Genomic DNA, 27175 nt, shown 5'->3' on the forward strand with positions numbered 1-27175 from the left:
GGCGCTTTTAAATAAAAATGTATTATTATTATATTTTTATTATTATACTGTAATTTAGGCGTTTAAAATGATTCATTACATCTCCAACACAAGGAGACTTTTCTCTTACCGGTTTTTATTAAAACACCCAACACAATTCGTATCTGTGTGAAATGAAACTGTCCACAGTTAAGCTGTTTTATCTCCTGTGCAGATAAACTGCTCTTTAGTGACCACACCACAGACCACCAAACAAAGAAACTTAATAATTTATTTGTTGCTGTCAAAAGACAACACAAAATAACAAACAAACAAACAAAAACGTGTATCAGCAACAGTAAGCAACAGTGAGACTGTACTGAAGTGCAACATCAGCTATAAAAAGGTGACTCATTGTTTCAGAAGTGATTGAGTAGTACTATTGAGTTGATACCAAATTCCTTAATTAAGCATGAAGACACCAACTGCATCAAATATGTCTGTTGCTGACCATAAAGCTTTTGACAGTTTTCATGTTTTCTTGCTTTATGGTCAGCAACCAAAACATTTTTCCTTATTTTTGAGTATTGTTCTCTTTCTGAATGATTACCTCTCTGCATTAGCGCTTTAGGCTCTGAGTGAAGTCACACCCGCTGTTCCTGGCCTCCCTTCTGTCTCCGCCCTCCATTCCGACTCTTCCTCTGAGCTCCAGCAGCCTCCTTTCACTCTTGCTTACACTCAGCCTGAATTGCAGCTCTGTATAGGAACCAGCTAAACATGTTGGTAAATGGAAACAAGTTTAAATGATGGACAGTGCTCAGGAACAGAGACGCTTCTTGGTCAGTCTCATCTTTCTGAATGACAGCAAGACTGAGGGTGAGCTGGAAATCTCCAAACAGAGGGACCATCATGATCTTGCTCTGCAGGTCTGCAGAGACCCAGCGGACGTCTCTCTCAGTGTGGAGGACGGTAAACAGCTTTTTTCTGACTTTTTTATGACATACAGAAATCAAGAGTTATGACTCGCATGATTCAAATTTATATTTCATATATTTCAGATTTTTACTTCATTGACCTTATTGACTTCATTGACATTAAATATATATATATATATATCACTGCTGTCGGAACAAAACCTCATATCTGCATTTTTATTTTTCAGTTTTTGACATAATTTGAAAATATCCATGGTCCTACATATTGTGTGTAAATTCCATGATGATTGGACCAAAGGAAATGACCTAAAATTACTTGGAGAAATGTCTTGTTCTATTGACTTGTATTAAAAATAGTATTTATTTTCTTAAATTTCCTACCAAAACATCTTTTTATATTTTTATCTTAACGTCCATTACAGTGAGAATGTATTAAGCATGTTTTTTCCCTCTACTGTAAAGTTACAATTATGAAGATCCAAGATTGATACATCTGTGTAAATTTCTTCATTTTGGTCTTTAATTTCTGTTAATATAAGTGTGTGTGAATGTAAGTGTGTATGTGTGTGTGTGTGTGTGTGTGTGTGTGTGCGCGCATAGGTGTGTGTGTGTGTGTGCGTGCACATGTGTGTGTGTGTGTGTGTGTGTGTGTGTATGTGTGTGCGCATAGGTGTGTGTGTGTGTGTATGTGTGTTCAAATGTTTTCAAAATTTCTACATTCAGTGGTTAAAATGTAAACAAAGTCATGCGTATGTCTGTAACACAAATATAGCCATTTTATTTACTATTTAAAACCACCAGTGAGCCCACGCGTGAGATATGACTTTTTATATCTGGTGATAATGATGATAAAAGAAAATCAGAACAAGATGTTTTGTACTATTTTGCCTCATACACAATTTATATGAATGCATTTTTAAAATATTTTAGACCGAAAGCTTATCTCAAAACCATCACAAAATAACGTTTCAGGCATTATCCAGCGCATTACTCACTATTTAATGTGGGTAGTTTTTAGACGATTAAACGCATTAAACACCTGGTTCCTACCACCACTGTAAACAAGTTTTACTAGAGTTGTACATTAAACACATTTTGCTTCAAACTACTCTAAATTACTTTGTTTACATTTTAACAATCAAACTATGCAGAATTTTTTAAAGCATTAGTGGAATTCCCCTTCATGTTAAATTCTAAAGGTTCTGTTACATCTAATCCAAAACCTAAACCCAATCCTAGAACTCATAACAATAATAATTGAGTTTCACTAGAATGTTTGTTTTGTTAATTAAAGTTGAGCATATGTAGATCGTCCCAAAATTAAGTGACCTCAGTTTCTTTGCCACTTTGAAAATATTTAACATTAAAAACTTTATACATGAAATATTGTAGAGCAAGTATGGGAATGATGTCAAATCCCTGTGTTGCAATGTCAGCACTCTTCAGCTGTCAAACCTTTCAGCTGTTTAAACCACCTTTGGACCAACAGAATTTCAGTCACTGCTTTTAACAATAATTTGAAAAAAAAAAAAACTGTAAAGCTCTCAAAGGCAAAACCTGCTCTGTATCTACAAAGGAAGACACTTTGATGAACACAAAGCAGCAAATTATACTTTACCACTTTGCTACTTTCTGTTAGTGAGATCTCTCCAGGTAGTTGTTCTTATGTAACTGGAAAATAATAGTGAGAAAATCCAAGGTGTCCTGAAAGTTTTTGATGGGCAGTGCATGTACTTAGTCTATGGTTAGGACCAGAAATATTTGGACAGTGACACAGTCTTCATGATTTGGGCTCTGCATGCCACCACATTGGATTTGAAATGAAACAACTGAGATGCAATTGAAGTGTAGAATTTTCCGTTTTATTCAAGGGGTTGCACAAAAATATCCTATGAAATGTTTAGGAATTGCAACCATTTTTCTACAAAGCCTCCTCATTTCAGGGGCTCAAAGTAATTGGACAAATTAACTTTACCATAAATAAAATGTTCATTTTTAATACTTTGTTGAGAATCCTTTGCAGGCAATGACTTCCTGAAGTCTGGAACTCATGGACATCACCAAACGTTGGGTTTCCTCCTTTGTGATGCTTTGCCAGGCCTTTACTGCAGCTGTCTTCAGTTGTTGCTTGTTTATGGGTCTTTCTGCCTTACGTTTTGTCTTAAGCAAGTGAAATACATGGTTGAACATGGTTGAGATCTGGTGATTGACTCAGCTATTGTAGAGTATTCCATTTCTTTGCCTTAAAAAACTCTTGGGTTGCTTTCGCAGTAAGTTTTGGGTCATTGTACATCTGCACCTTGAAGTGACATCCAGTCAACCTTGCTGCATTTGGTTGAATCTGAGCAGGAAGTATATCCCTGTACACGTCAGAATTCATCCGGCTGCTTCTGTCTTCTGTCACATTATCATTAAACACTAGTGACCCAGTGCCATTGGAAGCCATGCATGCCCATGCCATCACATTGCCTCCACCATGTTTTACAGACGATGTGGTGTGCTTTGGATCATGAGCCTTCTCCAGGCCTTCTCCATACTATCTTCTTCCCATCATTCTAGTACAGGTTGATCTTAGTTTCATCTGTCCAAAGAATGCTATTCCAGAAGTTCCAGGCTTCATTAGATGTTTTTTGGCAAAGTCTAATCTGGCCTTTCTATTTTTGAGGCTGATTGGTGAACCCTCTGTATTTGCTCTCATGACGTCTTCTCTTTATGGTAGACTGAGATACTGATACACCTACTTCCTGGAGAGTTTTCTTAGCTTGGTTGGATGTTGTGAAGGTTTTTTCTTCACCATGGAAAGGATTCTGCAATCATCCACTGCTGTTGTCTTCTGTGGACGTCTAGGCCTTTTTGAGTCCCTGAGCTCACCAGTGTGCTCTTTTTTCCCCAGAATGTACCAAACTGTTGATTTGGCCACTCCTAACATTTCTGCTATATCTCTGATGGATTTCTTCTTTTTTTCAGCCTAATGATGGTCTGCTTCACTTCCATTGAGAGCTCCTTTGACCGCATGTTGTGGGTTCACAGCAACAGCTTCCAAATGCAAATGCCACACCTGGAATCAACTCCAGACCTTTTACTTGTCTAATTGATGATGGATTAATGAGGGAATAGCCCATGCAGCCCATGAAATAACTTTTGAGATAATTGTCCAATTACCTTTGGACCCTTGAAAAAGAGGCAGCTACATATTAAAGAACCATAATTCCTAAACCCTTCCTCCAATTGGGATGTGAATACTCTCAAATTAAAGCAGAGAGTCTGCACTTTAAGCTCATGCTGATTATACAACTGTATCTTGAATATATTTTGGTAAACAGCTAAAATACCAAAACGTGTGTCACTGTGCAAATATTTCTAGGCTTAACTGTATATTTTGTAAAAAGTGAGAGACTGTTTAACCTCAAACAGCCATTAAATACAACTTACCACTTCCATAAGGAAGAGTCAAAGGAAAATAAGTGTAAAAGCAGTAGTTTCCAAAACTAAAGTTAAAAATGATTAAAAGAAACAAAGAAAATTAGACTCCTAACAACCACCTGCAATACCTGATAGACCAGCAACACTGTCCCCATCATATAAACAGAACCTAAAGCTTTCATCTTTGAGAGAGGAGAAAATCAAGTTGCTTCAGATCTGAAAAATCTGTCCATCCTTCCACTGTGAGAAGACAACAACACAGCAGTATGAGTCTGAAAGGATGTGTAGCTGTGAAGAAGCTCTTACTGAGAAAAGGAGACAGACAAAAGAGAAGAAAATTTGCCCTAGAACTCTGGAACTGGACATCGGAGATGTGAATTAAGTTTTTATGGACTGATGAGTCTACATTTTGTATTTGGATCATGAGAAGCAGAAAATGCAACCATCTTTAAGAAAATAACTCTGCAGATTTCCATGAAAAACTCAAAGCGAGTCTCCTGAAAATAACAGAGGCCATAATATAGGAAAAGAGTGAGCACACATTTTCCATTAAATACGTTTTCTTAAACTGAAAAATGTATAACTTGTGCTTAGCGGTTGTTTTGCCTGGATAGTGGTTTCTGACTTTTGCACAATACTGTAGATCCCTATAGAGTCTTTAAGCTTAAATACACAGCATATATGTTGCCAGAGTCTTGTGAATATGCACTTAGGACTGAACAGAGACAGAGAGAGAGAGAGAGAGAGAGAGAGAGAGTGATAGAGAGAGAGGTCTCTCTCCTGCACTCTCTGTCTCTTTATTCAGGTGTGCCACACATTTCCCTCATGTCCATGTGTGTGGTCGTGTGTCTAGCTGTGCTGACAGGCTGTGAGGATTTACGGCGGCAGTGTGGACGCTCAGGGCCCGGTGTGCAGCCACTCTGCCCTGTGCGCTCCAGCATCCTCATGCTTTACACTGTTTTCACTGCTACGGTACACTGGGCCTGGCCGCCGGCGCGCTCTGCCTGCTGCCCCCTCAGATCAGATAGCAACTTTGACAGTGTAACACACATACCAGCTCACACACCGCACACACCCCTGTACATGCAGTACTGGTGGTGGTCTACCAGGTTTCAAACAACATGTGCGAAGGTGTATAAATTAAGTAATAAATAAATAAAGTAAGTTTTGATGATGAGTGGAGCTGTTTTGTTATAATCGAGGAAGCTGTAAAGCTTTAAGAATGAATATGTATTAATGAACGTCCTGAAATCCTCATATTTAAAACAGATGACCACATTTCACTCAGCCAGCCATGCTTAGCATAAATGGAGCATGAATACATAATTGCAGTTTATTATTTAAGAACATTTACTTCTTCTTGTTCCAAAATTATTAATATTATTATTAATTACTTCAAACTGTGAATAAATTCAGTTTATGCTTTGTAACATTTTAATCATATGTTATTATTAATGCTATTATTAAATCTCAGTTATTAATTGGATTCCAAACTTTTGAAATTTAGTGCACAGGGTCTATGAATAATGGTCTTTCTATATGTGAAAATGACCACTTAAAGTGAATGTAGCTGGAGATTTGTGAACTGTGAATGATCACTGCTTATGTTTCTCTTTCTCTGTTCTGGCAGGTGATGGTGTGTGTGTCTTTAAATTCTTGATCTCGAGGGAGACAGAGTGCTGTCGAGTGGGATCTCAGTCCTTCCTCATCACCACGAGCTGCATGAGTGTCCTGCTGCGCTTCAGCACACGGCCAGGTGAGCACGCCTTAGGGTTTTTTCTTACATTTGGTTCCATGTCTGGCCAGTTCATGTTTTCTGGCAGTGCTTTTGGCAGTGACAAACTATTGACTCTTCACAGAGACTTCACAAACACAACAGATGAAAAACTCAAAATGCTGCAATAAATTATGCTGCAGTGAACCTCATAATACTGACGTGAGGATTTCATGATTATTAGAGTAAAACTATTTCAGAATGAAATCTATTCCTACAAAAGTTGCAACCTGTAGTTCTTAACAAGGCTAATGTCATGGAAACCTGAATTTCCCTTGCTATTATTTTAAAAAATTAAACACTGTAAACTTCCAAAACATGCATATTAGTTAAGCCATATATGGGAACTAAGCTGCCAAAACTGCCTTTTTAAATTATCATGGATGTGACTTCATAGCCATGAACTCATTTACGTATGACCACCCATTCTGCCTGCAGCAGTTTAGCTCATTAACGCTGAAGTGATAAGGAGTGTTGTTCCTGCAGTAGTCTGGAAGATGTTATTAGAGTTATTGGAGTGAAAGATGAGGGGGAAAAGATTAAACAATATTACATCATTAATATATATATAAGCCTTAAAAGTACAAAAATGACAGCATTAAAAAAGGGACATGAGAGGGTGGAACAGGCCATGTAAAAATCAATTAGCTGTTTTTTGTTTTAAAACCACACATTATAAATGGACTTCAGGGGAAAAACAGAATGCAAGTAAAGTATGGAATATGGGCCCTTTACTAATTTCCCTCTCGTATTTTACACAAGCTGTCTTTGGAGTGCAGGTTTAAATGGAATATAATATCCGCCTCCTTCTGCTGAGCTAGTGTAAGTGATATCATTGCAGCCCATGTGCTGGGCATCTGTGTTTGACCTGACTCTGGTTAGGCCGGATGAACTGGAGAAATTCTTACAGAATCCCAGGCAGTAGTCACCCAACCAAAGACCACACAGAGTTCCGCTGAGTCAGCAAACTAATGTCTGCCTTATGTCTCTGTTATAAAAGGTCGAGATGTTGTGCTTTATTCTCTGTAGCCTCTGTGAGTATTTGATGGCTGAACCATGCATTATGCCCCGTGATGCTGTAGGAGTTTATTGTCTTTGTTTTATTCCCTGAAACCCAGAGTTCCAGACTTTCCACAGTTTGCTAAAGTCACATTTGGACTCCAGCAGAGGGATGTCAGCATTCAATCAGAGAACAGACAACTCCTCTGCCTTGCAATACTTTCAGGTACAGCCAACTTTCTGAATGCAATGCAATTCTTTAATAATTCTGCATTCAGGAGGTCACACAGGTTTCTGTCACTGAAACTCATAATGAAGTAAATACGTCAGCAGGAAATTAAGACATTATTTAATGACACATTTCACATGTTTTCCTGCAGTTTTATGGCTGTCTTTCTCAGCAGCAGAACATGCTTCAAGATTACCTGAGGACAGCGACGTACCAAAAAGCCATTTTACTGAACGACGTTGACTTCAGAGATAAGGTCAGTCAGTCAGCAAACACTTTGTCCTATGTTATTATTGAAAATTATTGAAAAGCGTTGAACCACTGTAATTCATTTGCATTAACATTTATAGCATTTAGCAGACAATGAGCCTCATTCACCAATACCTTCTTAAGAAAGAATATCATTTTACTTAAATTTGTTCTTGAGAAAGGTCCTGAGAAAAAAGTCCATGTCGGGTTCATGACGTGTTCTTAATTTGCAGAACTGTTTGCACCTTTGTGCTCTTGTGTGTTTGTAGATTGTAATTTCACCTAAGAACAAATCCCAAATAGGAGAACATTGGTGAATGTCACAATCGTTGCAAAAACTGTGTAAGTGGGTATTAAGAAAATATTTCTTTTTAAGAATGGTTGGTGAATAAGGCCCATTTTTTTACCCAGACATTTTTATATACAATGGGGAGGAGTTGGTCCTTTTTTGGCTTGCAACACGCAGACAGCTAAGGGAAGCCTATAAAGAGAATACAGCAGTGGAATGACATGAGTGAACTGAGAAAGACTGAATACAAGCTGTGCTTCTGCATTCTGGATCGGTTGCAAGGAACGCATAGGAGGATCAGCCAGGAGTGAGTTGCTGTTGTCAAGCCTTGAATATGACAAAAGACCGAAGAAGCTTCTGGGTGGCCTTTCCACAGAGAAAGGATCCAGTCCTCAACATGAGGAAAAAAGGGCAACATGAACACGAATTAAACCAAAAAACCCAACATAAGTACTTTTGCAGGGATTTGAACCCCATTTACAAGCATGCAAAGCCATGGTATTACTCACTACACTATTAAAGAGTCAATTATAACTCAATTTAAGAGCTCCACAGAGTCTCGTACAAACCACTGTTTTTGTTTTTTGTTTTTTTTACAAAAATGACCAGTTGTTTTTATTAACGCTGCTTACTACTGATATTGTGCTTAGCTGTTGTTCGAAATGACTGCATCATGTACTGTTATGCTTTGTCAAAGAGATGGTCAGAGTTTCATTGATGGCATTCCCAGCGCTCTGGTGAGATATGGCATCAGAGGGGATGCCCAAGAGCAATGACTCTACTTGAACTTAAGCCCACCCAAAACCTCTGCTGAGGCTCTGAAACTGAGCCTCATCTTGAAGAAAAGGATCTTGAAGAATGATGAAGACACTATAGTTATTATACAGATATTATTCACGCCAACCAGAAGGACACTTTTACCATCTGAGGCCACACAGACCCTTTGAGTGTATGTATGCACATGTCTGCTTCAGGTGGTGGGTTGCTATCCATGAAGAGATGTTAGCCAGACATGCTGAGATGATAACCTGAGTGTTAGAAAGAGAGAAGGAACGAATTAGTAGAGTGCCATTAGCATAGCAGTGGTAAGTGAAGCCATGATTACATCATCAGAGAGAGAGTGTCCATCTGTTGATGAGCCATTAAGTGAGTTCTCTTCTTATGCTACAACTACAATACTTTTGTGTCTTGTTCATCTTCCCTCTGTCTGCAGGTAGTGCTTGATGTAGGCTGTGGGACTGGAATACTCTCTTTTTTTGCTGTCCAGGCTGGGGCAAAGAAAGTGTATGCAGTGGAGGCCAGTTCAGTGGCCAAATACGCCGAAGTACTTACACTACATCCTCCTTATTTCTTATTATGTCAATGTATTCTCTTGATGTTGCGTTCCTCAATGTTCCTCAAATCTCTCAGTTTGAAGCATTGTTCATCATCTTAAACGTCCTGCCAAAATCTTTCAGCATGTAGTGAAGTCATAAGTATTCCCTAACAAACTGAGTCATGTTCTCATACCGTCAATGATTCTCTGTGAACACAACAGGGTCACTGTAAAAAAAAAGTTGTGACAACTTGAAATTTTCTGCATATTTTTTGTCAGTTTTAGCCAAAAGCTATGTCAGTCTTCTGACCACAGAGGGCTGAGTGATGTTAAGATTTGACATGACCTCTTGATGATGGGGCTGTGAAGTTGAAAACTGATGAAAACTGAGAAGTTAACTAGAGCAAAGGGTTCAAAATCATTAGAATGTCTTTTAATTGTTTTCATTCCTTCACAACCAACTGCCTGATTGCCTCTGTTCTCCATGCTCAGAAATCTGAGAAGAGGGATCCCTTGACCTCACCCACCCCCCGAAACACACACCTCCTCAGCAGTTGTCATTGTATGATAGGATAGCCTGATAGTGGAAATTGGAAATGACTAAACTGCCATCTGACTAAATCCAACAAAAGAAATTGGCAGTTTCAGCTTATAAGGAGGCAACTGCATCCATTGTTTTTTTTCTGAGTAAGCTCAATTTAAAGGGGAATTCCACCAATATTTCCAAATTTCTTCATAATTATTGGTTGTAAACAGTCATTTACAGTGCTTTGATGTGAAATGCTCCACTGTACAGAAACATACCAAATCAGATTTCACTACAGTGACAGTGATAGGAACCAGTGGACAGTGATAGGACCAGTGGATGTTTAGAAAAACATTGTAAAACTATGTTTCAGGCTCCACACTGCATATTTGTAATAAATCCTGTAATAGCTTCCTTGGAGAGGACTTCTAGAGGCATTACACTCTTCAGATGTCTGTTTCATATCACCACCACTCTGAGTACTTCTGACTGGAAGTTTATCTAGAACAGCAAATTTCATATCAAATCTTACCCATTTAATTATGCAGAAATCTGGAAATATCAGTGAAAGCACTATTTAATTTCTATTAAACTGGCATTGCTATAAATAGACATTAGGAGAGAACATTAAAAAAGCTATGCAGAAGGTTGACTTAAAATTTCAAGTCGACTGTTGTTTTGTTAAACTTAGGCTGGTGGGTCTAACAGTGTTCCACCTATAGAGCACTGAAAGTTGCTCTGCACATATCTTGAATGCATGACATTCTGGCTGCTTGATGGCTTATGGACAGATCTGGCATTTGGCTGTGGAACCTCTGTGTGCTTGAGTGTGCATGTTGAGGGGGCAGGGGGAGTAAAGGAAGCATATTTTCATGGCTGGATGGATGCTTGCTCTACAGTCAAGCATGGTTTAAACTGCTCGATTTTCACTCATTTGTTCGTTTTTAGACTACTACCAGATGTGTTTCTTCTTGTTTCCAGCATGTCGCAACAGATCTGCCAAATACAGTTTCTGACCTTAACCTTATTTTCCCTCTCTGTTTGGAAATTGCAGTTTAGGCACACATAGTGTTGTTGTTCTTTCTGAATGATTATAATCAGCAGGGCCCACATTTTCAACTGTGTCGCTGCATGCACCCTAAAATGGTACAGCAGGGATGGTGGAGAGAACCTTACAAAACACTTGAACAGCCATTTTTTCTACAAGATGAAGGTTTAGGTTTATGCTGCACATTACAACTTTGTGGAAACTTTGCCTTCTTCTGAAATGTTCTGAATAATGTTGAATTTTGTCTTCATTCCTTTTAAATTTAGTGTGCAAAATATCCCTGCAAAGGTTTTGTAAGTGTAAAAGAGCTATTTGCTTTAATACTTGAAAAGGTTTTATATCACATTTTAGGTTCATGCTCATCAAAGTGTCTTGAGACTCACAGGTTAACTCAGAACAGCTGTTTGCTAAATCCTGTGGTACATTTAGCTTCAGCACTCAGCTTTACGGTCATCAAAATGGTACATTTAGATTTAGCACTCTTCGTGTTTTCTTAGGTAGTTAGTTTCCAAACTATTGCTAAAAACACATATTGAAACTCTTTTGGTCCAAACAGTGGGTAAAATAGGCGATCTGGTCAAAATTAAAAATGACAACCCCCTTCTGATGACCTTTGTAATTCTGAAGGTGGGAAGAACTTTGGGGAAAAACTACAAGGGCTTTGGGAGAGAAGCTTTGTCATCTGTTAGGCTATTTATTTCCAGTAATGCAGAAAACAGCCAGGCTGCTAATGTTACAGCTAGCAAGCTGAATATCACATCTGTATGTATGAGCCTGTGTGCTATGCTAGCAGAATTTCTGTATTGCCTTTACAGACATTCTCAATGGTTGTATCTGTGCAGTTGAATCATTCTGCGTGTGGTAGTAAGAGAACACTGATGAATGAAAAATGATACAAAATGAAAAAAATGAATTCTGTCAAATCACTAATGCTGAAGGATGCTGTGGTACATATTATAAATAACATAACAATAACATTAAACGCTAAATGTAGGCCATACATCTGAAAATATGAGTGCTAACAACATTGTGTGATGTTCAATAACAAATAGGCCAATATAAATGCTCCAAAATACTTGCAATAAAAACTTGTTACATCAATATGCACTTTTTCTTCTATAGTTAGTGTGACATTGCTTTGATCAAAATAAACCTACTTAGTTTTTAAAACAAGGGGGCACAACTCCGGTCCTGGAGGTGTCCCCAAACTTTTGGCACCTTTGTGTCAGCAAAAACTTTTGACGGGCAGTATACATGTGATTTGATTGATGACAGTATATTTTGTGTGTTCAGGTACTAGTGAGAAGTAATGGCATGTCTGACAAAATTGTCGTGCTTGCTGGGAAGATTGAGGAGGTGTCCTGCCCAGAGAAAGTGGACGTCATCATCTCTGAACCAATCGGCTACATGCTACTCAATGAACGGATGCTGGAAAGCTATTTGCATTCCAAAAACTGGCTGAAGCCGAAAGGTTGGAGAAAGTGACCGATCTTTAAAAAATCACTGACCAAATCTGTTTTAGTATACCTCACCAATGAGCTTTCATTCATTTTTCTATCACAGTACTCTTTACTATTACACTAACTGGGTCGTCTTTTACTAGTTGAACTAAGGACTGTCTTTCTTGGCTCGGTCAGGTATGATGTTCCCTACCTTCAGTGACATCCACCTGGCTCCCTTTACTGATGAGCAGCTCTACTTGGAACACCATGCACGTTCCAGCTTCTGGTAAAACTATGAAATTCTGCTGAATTTTTAGCAGTTGGCAAAAGTATTTCATCATAGGCCTGCCTGTGCTCAAGTGTTTAGTTTTTTTCTGATTTAACAGCTCATTAAGTTCATAACAGTCTTGATAATTAGTCAGTTTAATCAGGTGAGCAGGGAAAATATTAAATTGTACAAGAATCATGATGGCTTGATAATCAAATTTACACAGCTTCCCAACCTATGAGAAAAAAATGGCATAGACCTGTATGCCTGGTCACCAGCAGCCCCAGCCTATCACTGCTTTCAGAACAAAACCCCGTTTTTCAGTTTTTGAAATAATTTTAAAAAATGCCTTTTGCCCTTTACATTGTGTTTTACAATGAATAGACCAGAAGAAACGACACAGCTTATGTTTGCCTAGAACTTACTTCAAATAATATAATCAGCCAATTTTGGTGTCCAAGTTTGGTGTTAAACTGCAGCTACAAGACTAAGGCAACTTAGAAGTAATGGGAGCTTTAGCAACTAATTAACACTGTGCAAATGGCATGCCTAAATTATCACACGGAGCAGTTAAGTAATATCAAATGAGTTTGATTATGTGGTTTCTGACACACTGTCATGCACTAAAATAGAAAAGTACACTGAACAGGTAAAAGCAGTAGTAGCAGCCATGTGAAGCCTGAATTTTGCCCATATCTTTGTCCATTTTTATAGAGAACAGTGACAGTGTAAAAAAAACACATATGTCTGTTTATAATTATTTAAGCAAAAAATCAAATGTACAAATTTTTGGAATTATTGATGATCAGCAAAGACATGCTGTATGCTTCTTTAGTTTAGCAATGAGGCAACAATGCTAACATAACACACCATATTGATAAGTCTCTGTGACCTTACTGAAGACCTGGAAGTGGCTCAAGTGGGTTTGGCATGTATTTCCATAAAAGACTCTTATAGCAGCATTACGTTTTCACTCTACGCAAAACTGATTGTCAATTGCCAACCTCTGAAGTAAGTGAAATCTTTTTTCCAAGCAATGTCATTCATAACGGTTTTATTTGCTCTATTGTAGAGAAACTTGTTCACAGTGGTGGTGATAGGAACCAGACGTCTGAAGGGCATAATGCCTCTAAAAGCTCCCTTACAGAGAGATATAACATAAAATTATTCCGTGTACATTTCCTGATGCCATTTGATCATTCTGAGATAAGAATTTGGCTTTAAACTTGCTTTTTGTAATTCTGGAAATTAATTTTTTCACTGAACACATTTTTACCAATTCAGCGAGGCCTGATGCAAGCATGTGAAGATTTAAACAGTTTGCATGATGCTAACTGTATGCTTCCATTACTTGCTAGCAATTAGCATCATAGCGCCAGTGCAAAACTAAACAAGCAAACATCAGACACCAAATATGTCTATCAGAAAGGAAAAAAAAAAAAAAAAAAAAAAAATATATATATATATATATATATATATATATGTATATACACTGTGTGCACAATTATTAGGCAAGTCTTATTTTTGAGGATTATTTTTATTAATGACCAACTACAGTGCTCTTGGTTAATCCAAAATGTTAATAAACCTCAAACATGAATGTTTAAGAAAAATAAAGTGAAGTTTTGGCTTTCTTAGGAGAATATCTATATGTGCACATTTATTGGGCAACTATAATGGTGCAGAAATATTACGCAACTAAATGAAAAACACACATTTTCCCATCTCACTTTATTATTTTCATCTGTTCAAGTGAGAATTATAAACAAACAACTCAAAGCTTTCCAATGAACATTTCTGAGAAATAAAAAAATCAGTGACCAATATAGCCACCCTTCTTTTCAATAACAGTGATAAGCCTTCCATTCTTGGAGTCTGTCAGTTTCTTGATCTGTTGACGATCAACTTTTGACGAGCAACCACAGCCTCCCAGACCCTGTTCAGAGAGGTGTACTGTTTTCCTTCACTGTAAATCTCCTGTTTAAGAATTGCCCACAAGTTCTCAATTGGGTTCAGGTCAGGTGAGGAAGGGGGCCATGTCATAAGTTTTACATCTTTAACGCCTTTACTGGCAAGCCATGCAGAGGAATACTTGGATGCATGTGATGGAGCATTGTCCTGCATAAAAATAATTGTCTTTTTGAAAGATGCAGATTCTTCCTGTACCACTGCTTAAAGAAAGTGTCTTCTAAAAACTGTCAGTAGGCTTGGGAGTTGATTTTGAGCCCATCTTCAACCCGAAAAGGTCCAACCAGCTCATCTTTAATAAAACCAGCCAATACCAGTACCCCACCTCCACCTTGCTGGTGTCTAACTCGAAGTGGAGCTCTGTCCCGTTACTGATCCAGCCACGGGCCCATCCATCTGGTCCGTCAAGAGTCACTCTCATTTAATCAGTCCATAAAACCTTTGAAAAATCTGTCATCAGATTCTTCTTGGACCAGTCTAGACACTTCAGCTTATGTGTCTTCTTCAGTGGTGGTCGGGTTTCAGCCTTCCTTACTTTTTCAGAGTCAGTTCAATCTCTTTTCAGACTCTTTTCAGAGTCAGTTCAATCTCTTTATTGGCCCATTTTGCCTAAAGAATAAAGCTGCCTAATAATTATGCACACGCATATATATACACACACACACTACGGTTAAGGGAAAAATGAGCAAATTAGATTTTTTGTCAAATCACCACTTTAAGAGAAATGTAATGTCTTTAAATACATGCCCCCCCCCTCCCCCCCCCCCCACAGTCATCCTCAGTGAAGCTTCAGTGGTGCGTTGTGCTTCCCTCTGAATGTTTACAGTCTTATCCATGAGGGTTTATTTGACATCTCCCGCAGGGACCTGTGGTTCTCCGTCACAGAACAAGGGCAGTCAGCCCACCACCTACAGCAAGCGGCCTGCCAGGATGGTGCTGTGACCCGAGCAGAGCTTCCAGAGCTGTAAAACGCTCCACTGCAGTCCAAATCTTACTCATAGCAGACACACAGGCTGCTCACATCGTCTCTATCTCTCCCTTCTCTGCTCCAGTGGTGTAGTTAACCAAGCAGAGTGCCGGGAAGGTGGTGCCAGTCATCTGGATCACCTTCTCCTCCAATCAGAAGTAGTTTTACATTCTACTAAACCACCTTGTTTTAGCAACCCTGCTTCAAATGCAGCCATAAACATCTCCCACCAAAGTTTTATCTGCTCATATCCATAACACCAGCTATTTTATCATGTTTAATGGATGATATATGATGTTATGTTAGTAAATCCCCTTGGAATGCTGGCATGCAGATGCAGTGAAAGTTTCTCTGAGGAACCTATTAACCAATATCTTCCTACATCTCCACTCTGGCGATGACAGCTTTTCTTGGGCTGTAACCAGAGACCCGCTCAGGGCAATTTATCTGCCCAAGCAAACCATTGACTCACTTTCTCCAACACCTCCATTCACATCAAAGCAAGTGAAATACTGTATTTTAAAAGGAAGTGGGTTCAACTTAATGACCTTTTAAAGCCTTATAAATAGTTAATATTTTAGTAATATTGTAAACTGGACTTTTAGGTAGGGATATAACAATACAACATAGAATAGATCATCTTGCATCTAATTATATCACAGTGCATCAAATCATATCATTATGTTGTGACTAACATATTAGCTTGTGGCTTGTCTGTTAGCCTGTGGCTAGAGCATTACACTGAGGCATTATTTGCATAACTTTTGTTACAAATAGTGTACTTTTACAATGTAGAATGCTCTAAATACCCATGTACAAATGTTCAAATCTTCTGAAACTTCTCAATCCAGAATTGTTTTCAGTGGTGCTGATAGGAACCAGATATCTGAAGTGTTTAATGCTTCTAAAAGACACCTCATGAAAATGTATTACATGAAATGATCATGGATACACAGCCTAAAATCTGAGATATTGTTATACAATTGTGTAGTCATAAGTCTTCAGGCCACAAAAATCTTTTTGAGGTGGCAAATGGTCTTGAAAATTGTTCTTGAAATCTGTATTTTTTTTTATTTACCACTATTTTTTTATAATATTACATGTAAAACTCTCATTGTGTTGTGAGCATTGTAACCACTGGATCCTATCACCACCACTGTACAGAAAACTGAGTCAGTAAGTTTCTAAAAATGTACTGTTTCACTTTGAACCACTCAGAATTGCTTTGTTTACGTATCTAGTCAACCAGCAAAGGCATGTTTGGTGTCTGCCTGTTTAACTTTGCGCAGCAGCTACAATGTTACAATGTTAATGTGGCTAACGAGTTATAGTAATTGTACAAGCTGCATGTGGAAATCATCAGTTTCAAGATGTTAAGTAATCTTACACAGACTTATGTGGCTTCTGAAACTGTAGGACCCGTTTGGGTTTTTGTGATTCATAATGGCTTCTTCATGACTCCTCTGATTGTATCCATCCATCTTGTTGCTGTCCATCCGCTTTCTTTTTGCCTTCAAGCTTTCCAAGCAATTGTCTTTAAAATGAATTGGATTTTTTCTCATAATGTGTCCAAAATTAGAGCTTCAGTTTGGTTATCTGAGCTTCTAAGTGAGAGGTGAGGTCACAGCCTTGATTTAGTCAAGGATCTTTTTGTCAGTTTTTTTTGTCTTCGAAAGTACTTTCAAAAGGCAAAGTTTTAAGCATCAGTATTTTTTCTTTCCAGCTATTTTATTGTCCAGCTTTCACATCAAGAAAGATCCACAGAAAAGAGCACAGTCCAGATAATTCTGATCTTTGTTTGTAGAGACAAATCATTACACTGTGAAAACCTTTTCTTCATCCTTTTTGTGATGAGTGCCAATCAGTGTCTGATTCTGGACTGCTAGATGCTGTATTGTCCATATATATATATATATATATATATATATATATATATATATATATATATATATATGTGCACAATAAACACTATTATAGCACTATTACAGTTGAACAGTACTAAGTTATGAAATAACCATTTGCAGGGTACACATGGGCTAGAATACTGATATGGAAATCTTCCAGATCACACAAGATATGGATAGAAAGCACTGAACAGAACAGCATGAATTCCATTGCTGGTCTAAGATGATGTAAGCTGGTTTATGCTGGGCTGGTGCTGGTTTAGCTGGTCATCCACAAAACCATCTAAAACACAATAAACACTGGTTTTGCTGGGTTAAATCTTTGATCATCTTCCTCCAGTCCTCCTTCTCTTCAAACAGGTCAAATAAGCATGGTGATAGTTGGCAGCCTTGTCTTCTGCTGATGTAAAACCAGTTTGTTTGTTCATTTTCTGTTTTAGTGTAGTTTGCAAATAACTGTAGAGGTTCCTCTTCAGAACAATGAGATGCTCTGATTGAGAAATTGTTGTGGGAGTGGAGGGTGCAAGTATGGCGCTATAGTGATGGCGTCTGTGATGTTGGCTTCCTTACAGAATTTCTTGGCTCTTTCACAGAATTAGTACATCAGCAATGATAGCTCCTGTTCCCCTGCCCTTCGTAAATCCAAGAAAATTGACAAAAGTGTGCCACTTAGCTAACACAATGGGAGCAATCCTGAATTTTATTCATATTTTTGCCCATTTTCATAGATAACATGACAAAACTTTACTGTTTCATAGTTAATAAGTAACTAATCAGGAACTAAGCAGAAACAAATAAGAAGTTTTGCATTAATGCTTTAGTAACTACTCTTAACTACCAATGACTACTAGTTAACTACTAGTAGGTAATAATGAACTAATGATTAGGATCACTATTGGATTAGTTCACTATTGACTAAACAATAAGTACTGAGTCTCATAGAGAATTGCTTAGAAACCATGGTTTCTTAGAATAACTACTCATAAATTACCAATCAATTCAACATTAATCGCTCAGTAGCTGAGTCTGACAAGGTTCCTGCTGAACTACTAACTGATAAAGTGTATTCCAACACTTCAAACAGTAGTGAAATACATGACACAGTGTGCAGTTTCTACAACATAATGGATTATACCCTCCATTTCTATTCACAGTTACCGTTGCTTCATTTTATAGTGTTCCTGATCATCATTAACTCCTAACGTTGAACAGCAACACCTCAATAATTTTCTAACAGACAGTAATTACATAATCACTTGGTAATATGTAGAATCAAGTCAATTTGAAGGCAGGGCACATACACATTCAAATATTTCTGAGAGCCCTCTCTTCAACTCACCCTGCCCTCAAGAAACCATTAACAGAGAACTACTGTTCAGAAGAAACACTGGTGCATGTGCTCCTGCAGAAAAGAACAGTGTTTTCTAAAGATGAGAGGTAAGCAGACTGGTCTACTGAATACTGAAGTGTTTTATCAATTGTCCCAATTATAGGTGGATGTGCAAATTGGTTCACACTGCCAAATATGAAGATGTGCATTAGCATTTTAAGGTTTCTGATCAGAACAAACACTTGGGGGACACCAGTCAGTACAGTGTGATGTCCCAGCCTTCTCTAAGGATACCTGCAACCTGGTCTCATGGGATATACGTACCCCTGACCACATTTTTGCAGAGCCACAAATACGTACCCTTGAATACATTTTGCTGCACTTTTGAGAAACAAATGTCCACTGGGGGTAAAGAGAAGCTTACACTTTAATGTAATATTGCGTTTATTTCGCCTTTGAAAATGACTGCATTTGACGTGTTGATTATTTTTTAAGCTGTCAGTCATCAGCGCCAATTTAATGATAAAATGTAGAATAAATTCGGAGCGCCTGTGATGTCTGCCAGTTCGTGAGCGGACAAAGCAGGTAGCTAATGCCGCCTCTATTACAGCTTCAGGTACGTAGCTATAGCTATAGCTGGGACTATTCTCCTATAACGTTAGTTTGGTGGATAAAGCAGATTGTGTACTTTCTGCATACCAAGCAGAGGTTCCATAACCTTTTGCCTGAAGATATAGGGGGACGGGGGTACTTTCTACTGATTTAGGGGTGATTTATCTAGCTAGCCTCCTTCAATTACATGTCCTGCACTACCGGAGATATCAGTTGAGCTTACCTGCTGAGTAGTCAACTTATAGTCCTTAGTAGTGAAGAGTAGTTATTTAAGTGTTAATGCAGCACTACTCATTCGTTCCTGCTTAGTTCCTGATTAATTACTTATTAACTACGAAACAGTATTGTAAAGTGTTACTGATAAGCCTGATGGAGATTATGTGTGTGAATATTTAGTCATGCAGAAGGGTACAAGCTTCCCTTACCCATTCACTACATTAACCTCATAGCTCTGGTGCAAAAAAGCAAAGTTCAGTCATCAAACATACCAGATTGACTGTGTTCATCTGGCATTTCACACACATGTTCTTCATATGGTTTATTATGGCTTTTTACAGGGTGATATACTGTAAAGCGAAGGCTCACAGTGGTCCAAGCTAGGGAAATATCTTCTTTCCCACTAGCATGCATGCTGCATCCTGTATCATTGTCATGACCACACATGTGGTCATGCATGTGATCAGAGGTAAAGCTGGTTCATTCATGTTCTCTTTCTCATAAGCTCAGAGGTGAGTTTTCATCAATGTTCATGAACAGTTCATTTCACATTAGACCAAAGAAGTCCAAACTTTTACATATTATTTGCTCTCAAAAAGGTTGAAATATTGAATAAACTAATCTAAAACTATTGTCTACAAATGATTACAAAAAGCTAACGGTAGTGTAAATGAAAAACCAAGTTTTATATCTGACAAGCTTAATACAGATAACTGAGTCTGTTTGTCATCAGGAGCTTCAGTGGGTTCATATTTGATCTCCCGCCGATTCTTTGGCTTTCTCTGATTATAACCATGAGCAGATGTATGAAGAAGGCCGTAAAACGTCTCATTAGATCTTTTTTTCCCCCCATTGCTCAGGGCTCAGGTTTTGTGCTGTTTATACCATAGTATATGTCTTCGTGTCTTGGCCTTGGAAATAAATGGTTTCCAGTGGCAGTTTTACCATTTCTGCCAAATTCAGCTTTATGAAGCTCACTGTTTACTGGCTGTGCTGAGAATGGGCTGCAGAGATACTGTTTCTTTCTGATTCTGTTGTCTTTTTTTTGAGTTCATAGCTCTGTGGCATTTAGCAACTGTCGCTGAGCATTACCGTAGGACCCCTGATCCTCTTTGCTGATGCAGTCTGTTCATATTTAGCATAAGCTGTCACAAGAACTGCAAAGTACATAGTGGGATCCAAAAGTCTGAGGCCTCTATTGAAGCTTCTTTTTAGTATTTAGTACTGTATGTCCTCTTTTTGCTTTATTGACAGCCTGCTCTCGAGCTGGCATGGACTACACAGCCTCTGATGAGTAGATTAAATCCACCTGAGAGTTGTCTGATCATGAGCTTTAATAGAAGGATTCGACTATAAAAATGGCCTTTTTGTATAAAGGCTTTAATGTGGTCAGTGTCACATATTTTCTTCATTTTGGAGAGTGACCTAGAAACAGGGCAGAATCTGGACTATTTCTTCTTCATTTTATTTGTCATAAATATCTGTTGTTTATTTCCACATTTGAATGAAAAAATCTCTATTTTTCAATGTGGTCTCTTGCCCGCATTGTATTGTTAATTAATTGTTATTGTTATATAACAGAAGGCTGCAATATACAAATGGGTATGCTGCATTGCCCCTAGGTGTGTGAGTGAATCTATATGTCTGTGTGTCTGCCCTGTGATGAATATTGCATCAGGGTGTTTCCTGCCTTCTGCCAAATGATGGCTGCAAACCAGAAGGATAAGTGTCTTAGAAAGTGTGTGTGTATTTGATGATGCGCAGAAAGTCAGATATTGGTTTTTTGGCTGCTGTGTGACCCTGTAAGTTGTTCCAAAAACTTACGTACCATAAGAAATATTTCACCGAAAATGGCAAGACTCAGCAACTAAATATATGAGATTTTTAGTTTTTTTTTAGAGATTTTTAGAGATTTACTTAGTGTGTTCCCTTTATGTCTTTATTTTAACTTCCATTCTTTTCAGAAGACTTTCTTTCAGGTTTTCAAAGAAATCTGCAGGGATATATTTCCACACCTCCAAAGTTCAGTCTTAGAAGTTGGTTGCATTTTCTGCTTCTCACAATCCATGTGATCCCAAACACGATCAGTGATGTCAAGGTCTGGACTCTAGGGTGGACAGTCTATTGTTCTGAGGATGACAGCTTCATAACAGCTACACATCCTTTCAAAGTTCTATAGTGTTGACTTGTTTTCTTACAGATCTGAAGCAAGAGTGGAGATTTTCTCCTCTCCCTCAATGATGAAAGCTTTATGTGCTGTCCATCCGATGGGGACAGTTTTGGTGGTCTACATGGTCTTGCAGGCAATTGTTAGGGGTCTCATTTTCTCTGATGAGTAATTAAAATGATTAAAATGAATGCTTTGTTGTTTATGACCATTATGACTGGAAATTTAATTAATGAAAGACAGGCCTCTGACTTTGGCACATAGCTGTATGTTGCTACAATTAGACTATTACTGAAAATGCATATATGCTTCCACAGGCTCCAGACGTGTTTCTATGGGGTAAACCTGAGCGGACTCCATCCTGCAGCTGTGGATGAGTTCTTCAGACAGCCAGTAGTGGTGCGTCTCACATGCTTTATTCTTCATTTCAGTAAAATTTTTTATTGTATCAGTGAACACGTGTTCTTACATGCTCTGTTCTCCAGGACACTTTTGAAATGCAGATTTTGATGGCGAGATCTGTGAAATACAGCATTAACTTCCTTGAAGCTAAAGAAGAGGACTTGCACAGGTTGATATAGATTTACTGAGTTGATAATGTTTCATACATGTGTGTAAGAGCAAAGTTGTCACAGTTAAAAATATCATCATGTGTCTGTTTGGATCTGCAGGATGGAAATTCCTTTTGTCTTCAAACTGCTGCAGTCAGGACTGATTCATGGCCTGGCGTTCTGGTTTGATGTGGCATTTGTAGGTTCAAGGTAAGAGTCAGTACCTACAGTTGGAAAATGTACTGAGAAAAACAGAAATTAAGTGTATTGAGTTCATGTTACAGTTTGTAAAGGTAGTGTACAGTTTACCAATATTTACCCACTAAACTGAAAAAAAATGTGCCCCATCTTTTAGAGAAATAAAATCAATTCTTGTTTATTAAGTGTTTTAAAATCGGTGCATGGCCTGTAAAGACATAGTCAGATTTGCAAAAATTTGTCATTAGGACAATTATTTGCTTAGTTAATGAGAAAGCAGAGGGATTATGGGAGCAGCAGTAATTAAAGCAGACAATTAGAGTCAAAATAATGTTGACACTTTGTAACTGCATCTAAATAAATGATTTTTCATGAAACATTCACAGAATAATCACATGAAGAAAACCACCAACCAGTAACAGTAAGGAACAGTGTGAATTAAATTAAAAAAAACAAAACAAAAAAAAAAAAAACTTTTAATGTTTTGGATTATAATGTGCTACATTACTGAATTCATTCAGGGCAATACATGTGGTACGGTGGCACAGAAGGGCTTGGGTTCGATTCCCTGGCTAGGTGACCAGGGTCCTTTCTGAGTGGAGTTTGCATGTTCTCCCTGTGTCTGTGCGGGTGCCCAATGAGTCCAGAGACATGCAGTGAAGCCAATTAGACATGCTAGATTGCCCTTTGGTGTTAATGTATATGTCTGTGATGGACTGGCAACCTGTCTAGGCTGCTTCCTACCTTCTGTCTAATGACTGCTGGGATAACTTGAAAAGTATATGACTTTATATCCTAAACATTAAACTGTCTTCTAAAGGATGACCGTATGGCTGTCCACTGCGCCCCATGAGCCCCTGTCTCACTGGTACCAGGTGCGCTGTCTCCTCCAGACTCCACTGTTTGCCAAAATGGGGCAGACGCTGTCTGGACAGGTTCTACTGATTGCCAACAGAAGGTATAATGCTACAAAAAATAATGACACCATTAAAAGAAGGCATGCTGGTCCACAGAGCAGCTCCAGTGTTGAATAATTTTGACAAATTTCTGTCTGTTGTCTTTCTCATTCAACAGGCAGAGTTATGACATCCACATCACAGCTGTTGTTGATGAGTCTGGCTTTAAATCTGGCAACACACTTGATCTCAAAAATCCTTTCTTTCGGTAGGTATTTAACTTAAAGGTTTGGAGAGAAATCAGATTTATACTTTTTGATCCTTTTTTCACCAAACAGTCAATCAGTCTGATCATATCTGGTGTCTGAAGTTTGTATGTTTTCTATAGTTGTGCCCTGAAGCTACGAGGCTAATAGCTAACAAGTTATGGAAGACTATATGTATTGATTAGCATTGTGCAAACTGCATGCCCTAATCATCATGTTATCCCTCCAACTGAGGACTTCTCCCACCTTTCTAGTCACTTGTGGGGTCCCTCAGGGGTTGATTTTAGGCCCAGTCTTATTACATATGCATGATATCTCTAGGCCATATTGCTCAGAAACATAACATTTCATTTGACTGTTGTACTGATGGTACACAACTGTATCTGCAGTACGGCGATGGCTCAGCTTTAAAGAGTTCAAAACAGCTGTCATTTTTGGCGTTCAAAAATAGTTGATGTTAGATGACATGGGAAGTCTGTATTGTATTGTGTTTTTCTTTCCTCTTCGTGTGTTTATTTATCTGACATTCTCTTTGGGTTTAACATTGTCTGTTGTTTTTATTGTTTTTTACTCTTCATCTTTTTTGGTTTCATCCCCGTAAAGTACTTTGATGTTTTCAAATGTCCTATAGAACTAGAGCTTGCTTACTTACTTGCTAAGTAAGTGCTCTGACTGATCTATAAAATGGACAAAAGTATGTTGCACAGCTAAGAACAGTAGGTGCAAACCCTTTTAAATTGACAACATGTCATACAGTGTCAGAAAGATTTTTTGGCGAAGAAGATGGTGTTTTTCCGCCATCTGGTGGTCATAAAAGTGTATGAGCAACTCTGGTTGTCTAGGGTTGGTATTGTGGACATTAATTTTAGGCTTAGGCTAAATTGCATACAGATTCTCTTAAGTCTAACTGTAAGCCTAATCTAGTCTGGAAAGTTGGCCTATGGACTTCTTGAATGATCCATATTGTTGATTTGTTCTAAGATACTCTCTTGGGGAAGCCAGTGGAAGCCAAGGAAGCATAATTGTTCTACCTGTTTTTCATGCCTGAATATGTGTTTACAGGCTTCCCTCTGAAATAAATCTATTTCCATGTAGAATTTAACATCAGGTAATGTGAAGTAGATGCAGCCATTCATCATTATAAGCTAATGTAAAGTGACCTAATGTTCTGACCAAAAAACATCTCAATGATAACATTATAGAAAGAGATAGAGTAGATACAACATAGTGTTAGTGGTAGCCAGACTCAGCCTGACCCTCGTTCTTTGGTCTGACCTGTGTGTGTGTCTGCCTGTTTAGGGTGCCAGGGTGGTTGCAGATCTAAAGAAGCGACAGTGAGGCATGGCAGAGTAGTCAGTGCCATTGTGGCTGGGAAGGTGACATCCTTGGACTAGGATGGGTAAAGTAAACCCACATTAAGCTTCAGTGGCAGTTAAAAAAAGTAACAAGGAGTTTTTCTTGTAGATTTTTATGAAAAATAGAGTCAAACAATGACATATCCCTAATGTCCAGAGGCAAAAATGAGTTTCTGATATGAGACTTTTTTATATCACTCTTAAAGGGTGCTTATTGTAGAAGCTTTACTTTTCTTTTTTTTTAATCTCAAGCATTTATAGTAGCAGTATATGAACACTGTTGATGTTTCAAAATGTATCTTTCACATCCCAGTCAATATATTTTATATCTGGAAATTATCTTGAAAACAACCTGTTTAGAATTCATTTGTGCAATTATGTCTATTCAGCTGACAGCACTTTATTCATGCCCACTCATGCTGAAGTTATAAGGAGTGTTACAGCCCAGACTGCTTTATGTCTACACAGCAACCAATCAGAAGAGAGCTCATTTACTTAAAGGCAGAGAAACAAAACATCTTCTTTAATTCTAAATGTTAATAAATGATTGGAAAATGGTCACATAAAAAGGAATCATGATTGATGAATGATGGGAATTTTACGTACCTAAAAACACACAAAGAATATGGACCCTTCAAGGTGTGATACTAAATATATGCCTAAAATTATTATTACTATAATTTTTTTGTAATCCATGGCCAGTATTCCTTGGCTACGACACCCCCCCCCCACACACAACAGTGTAACTTTTTTGGCAATGGTAAATCATATTAATATAAAGGATTTCAGGTGACTGTGTGCTGAAAGTGAAGAAATTACATTAAATAGTGCTACAATGGAACATAATGGCATGGCAAGGCCCAAAATCTCTGATAGCCTGTCCATGACATCGGACCAAAACTGCTGGGTAGACTATGCTGGCTAAGCAGTAAGATGCAATGTAAAGGCATTTATCACTAGAAAAAAATAATATAAAGTAAAGATTAAATACAAAACACTGACTGTGCTGTTGTGGAAATAAAAATGTTCCAAAAAACGTTCCAAAAATATGCTCTTAATGCATATTTGAAGAGACAGTAAAGGGTATTTAAACCTTGAGCATTTCAGATGAGCAGCTATGTCTCCTTAACAGATGTTTACTTTTTTCTTCTTACATTCCTGCTGTTTATTTGGGGCCCTTATTTAAAAGTTCAAAAAAAGCGCAAATTAAGGTAATCTGCTCCAAATTCAGACCTGTCCGGGGTGTAGCCTGCCTTCCGCCCAATGACCGCTGGGATAGGCTCCCCTGAGAGAGAAGTGGCTTAGAAAATGTGTGTGTGTGAGTGTGTGTGTGTGTGTGTGTGTGTGTGATCCAAATTCAAATTAAAAACTGATCCTATATATTTTAGTTTTACAATATAATGTATGATTTATTTTGGCCCAGATATATGGTCGTAGGAACTTACAGCATCCATGTTTAGAGCTACTTTGTATCAGCCACTTTGCTGGTGTACTCGGATCACATTAAAACTATTTTGTATTGTATCTTTTTCTCAGGTATGCCTGAGTCACTGCAGTCTCTCGAACAAACAGACGTTTGTGAGCCTTCCCTTTCAGCCCCTGGACCAGCACTAAGAAATCTGCTCAAAACTGCCTCAAATAATCTGAAATAATGCAGTTTTTTTAAAGGGAGTGTTTTTATTGCTTAGCTTCTCTGTCTCTAATGATGCTTTACAGTCTATAAATTGCAAAAAGCACTGCTTTATGTAAATTAAAAGCAAATAAAGCATATTGATTATCAGTGCAATTACTGGCTTTGTGTTATTACTTTATAATTTGTGCTGAGTAGAATTTTTTTTTTTTCAGGATATATTTTTGAGGAGATTAGACACATGATCAGTCATAAATCAAGTTCCACTCGTTCCACTCTTGCTTCAGATCTGAAAAGCTTTCAATAAGCCCACACTGAGAAAAGAATAAAAAAAAACAAACAAACAAAAAACAAAACAAAACAAAACCAACCAACCAAACAAAACAATGAAGCTGCTGGTGTTTTGAACTGCTGCACCCCAGAGTCACATCACTGAATGCGTTTGGGATTACTTGGATGGTGAGAAGCAGAAAATGCTAAACCAACATTGAAGACTGAACTTTGGAAGTGCGGGGAAACCTCCATGCAAATTTCTTTAAAGAACTGTAGACAAGTTTCCTGAAAAGAATGGAAGCTGTTATGAAGTGAAAGAGTGGACACAATAAAAATGGAAAAAGTTGATGTTATATTATTGTAGTTTCATTGTAGCTTCTGTGTAAT

General features: G+C 38.1%; 1 protein-coding gene across 2 annotated transcripts in view; it reads left to right on the forward strand.

The window, feature by feature from the left end:
• The window catches only part of carm1l (coactivator-associated arginine methyltransferase 1, like), a 49204-nt gene extending 22533 nt beyond the window's left edge, over window positions 1-26671 (forward strand). The window contains exons 1-14 of one of the 2 annotated variants that reach the window (XR_001857961.2): window positions 127-927; window positions 5947-6072; window positions 7209-7315; window positions 7470-7574; window positions 9070-9180; window positions 12039-12216; window positions 12383-12473; window positions 21937-22018; window positions 22105-22190; window positions 22291-22380; window positions 23189-23326; window positions 23443-23532; window positions 24830-24929; window positions 26422-26671. Coding sequence is in view for 1 of the 2 variants with exons in the window: in XM_017700239.2 (XP_017555728.1) it covers window positions 762-927; window positions 5947-6072; window positions 7209-7315; window positions 7470-7574; window positions 9070-9180; window positions 12039-12216; window positions 12383-12473; window positions 21937-22018; window positions 22105-22190; window positions 22291-22380; window positions 23189-23326; window positions 23443-23536 (1374 nt within the window). In the remaining variant the exon portion in view is untranslated. Of the gene's footprint in view, window positions 1-126; window positions 928-5946; window positions 6073-7208; window positions 7316-7469; window positions 7575-9069; window positions 9181-12038; window positions 12217-12382; window positions 12474-21936; window positions 22019-22104; window positions 22191-22290; window positions 22381-23188; window positions 23327-23442; window positions 23537-24829; window positions 24930-26421 lie in introns of those variants that run through there. The other variant, XM_017700239.2, reaches the window with a different exon arrangement.
• The last annotated feature ends 504 nt before the right edge of the window (window positions 26672-27175 follow it).

The sequence above is a fragment of the Pygocentrus nattereri genome, chromosome 18 (assembly GCF_015220715.1).
Source record: "Pygocentrus nattereri isolate fPygNat1 chromosome 18, fPygNat1.pri, whole genome shotgun sequence".
Lineage (NCBI taxonomy): Eukaryota > Metazoa > Chordata > Actinopteri > Characiformes > Serrasalmidae > Pygocentrus > Pygocentrus nattereri.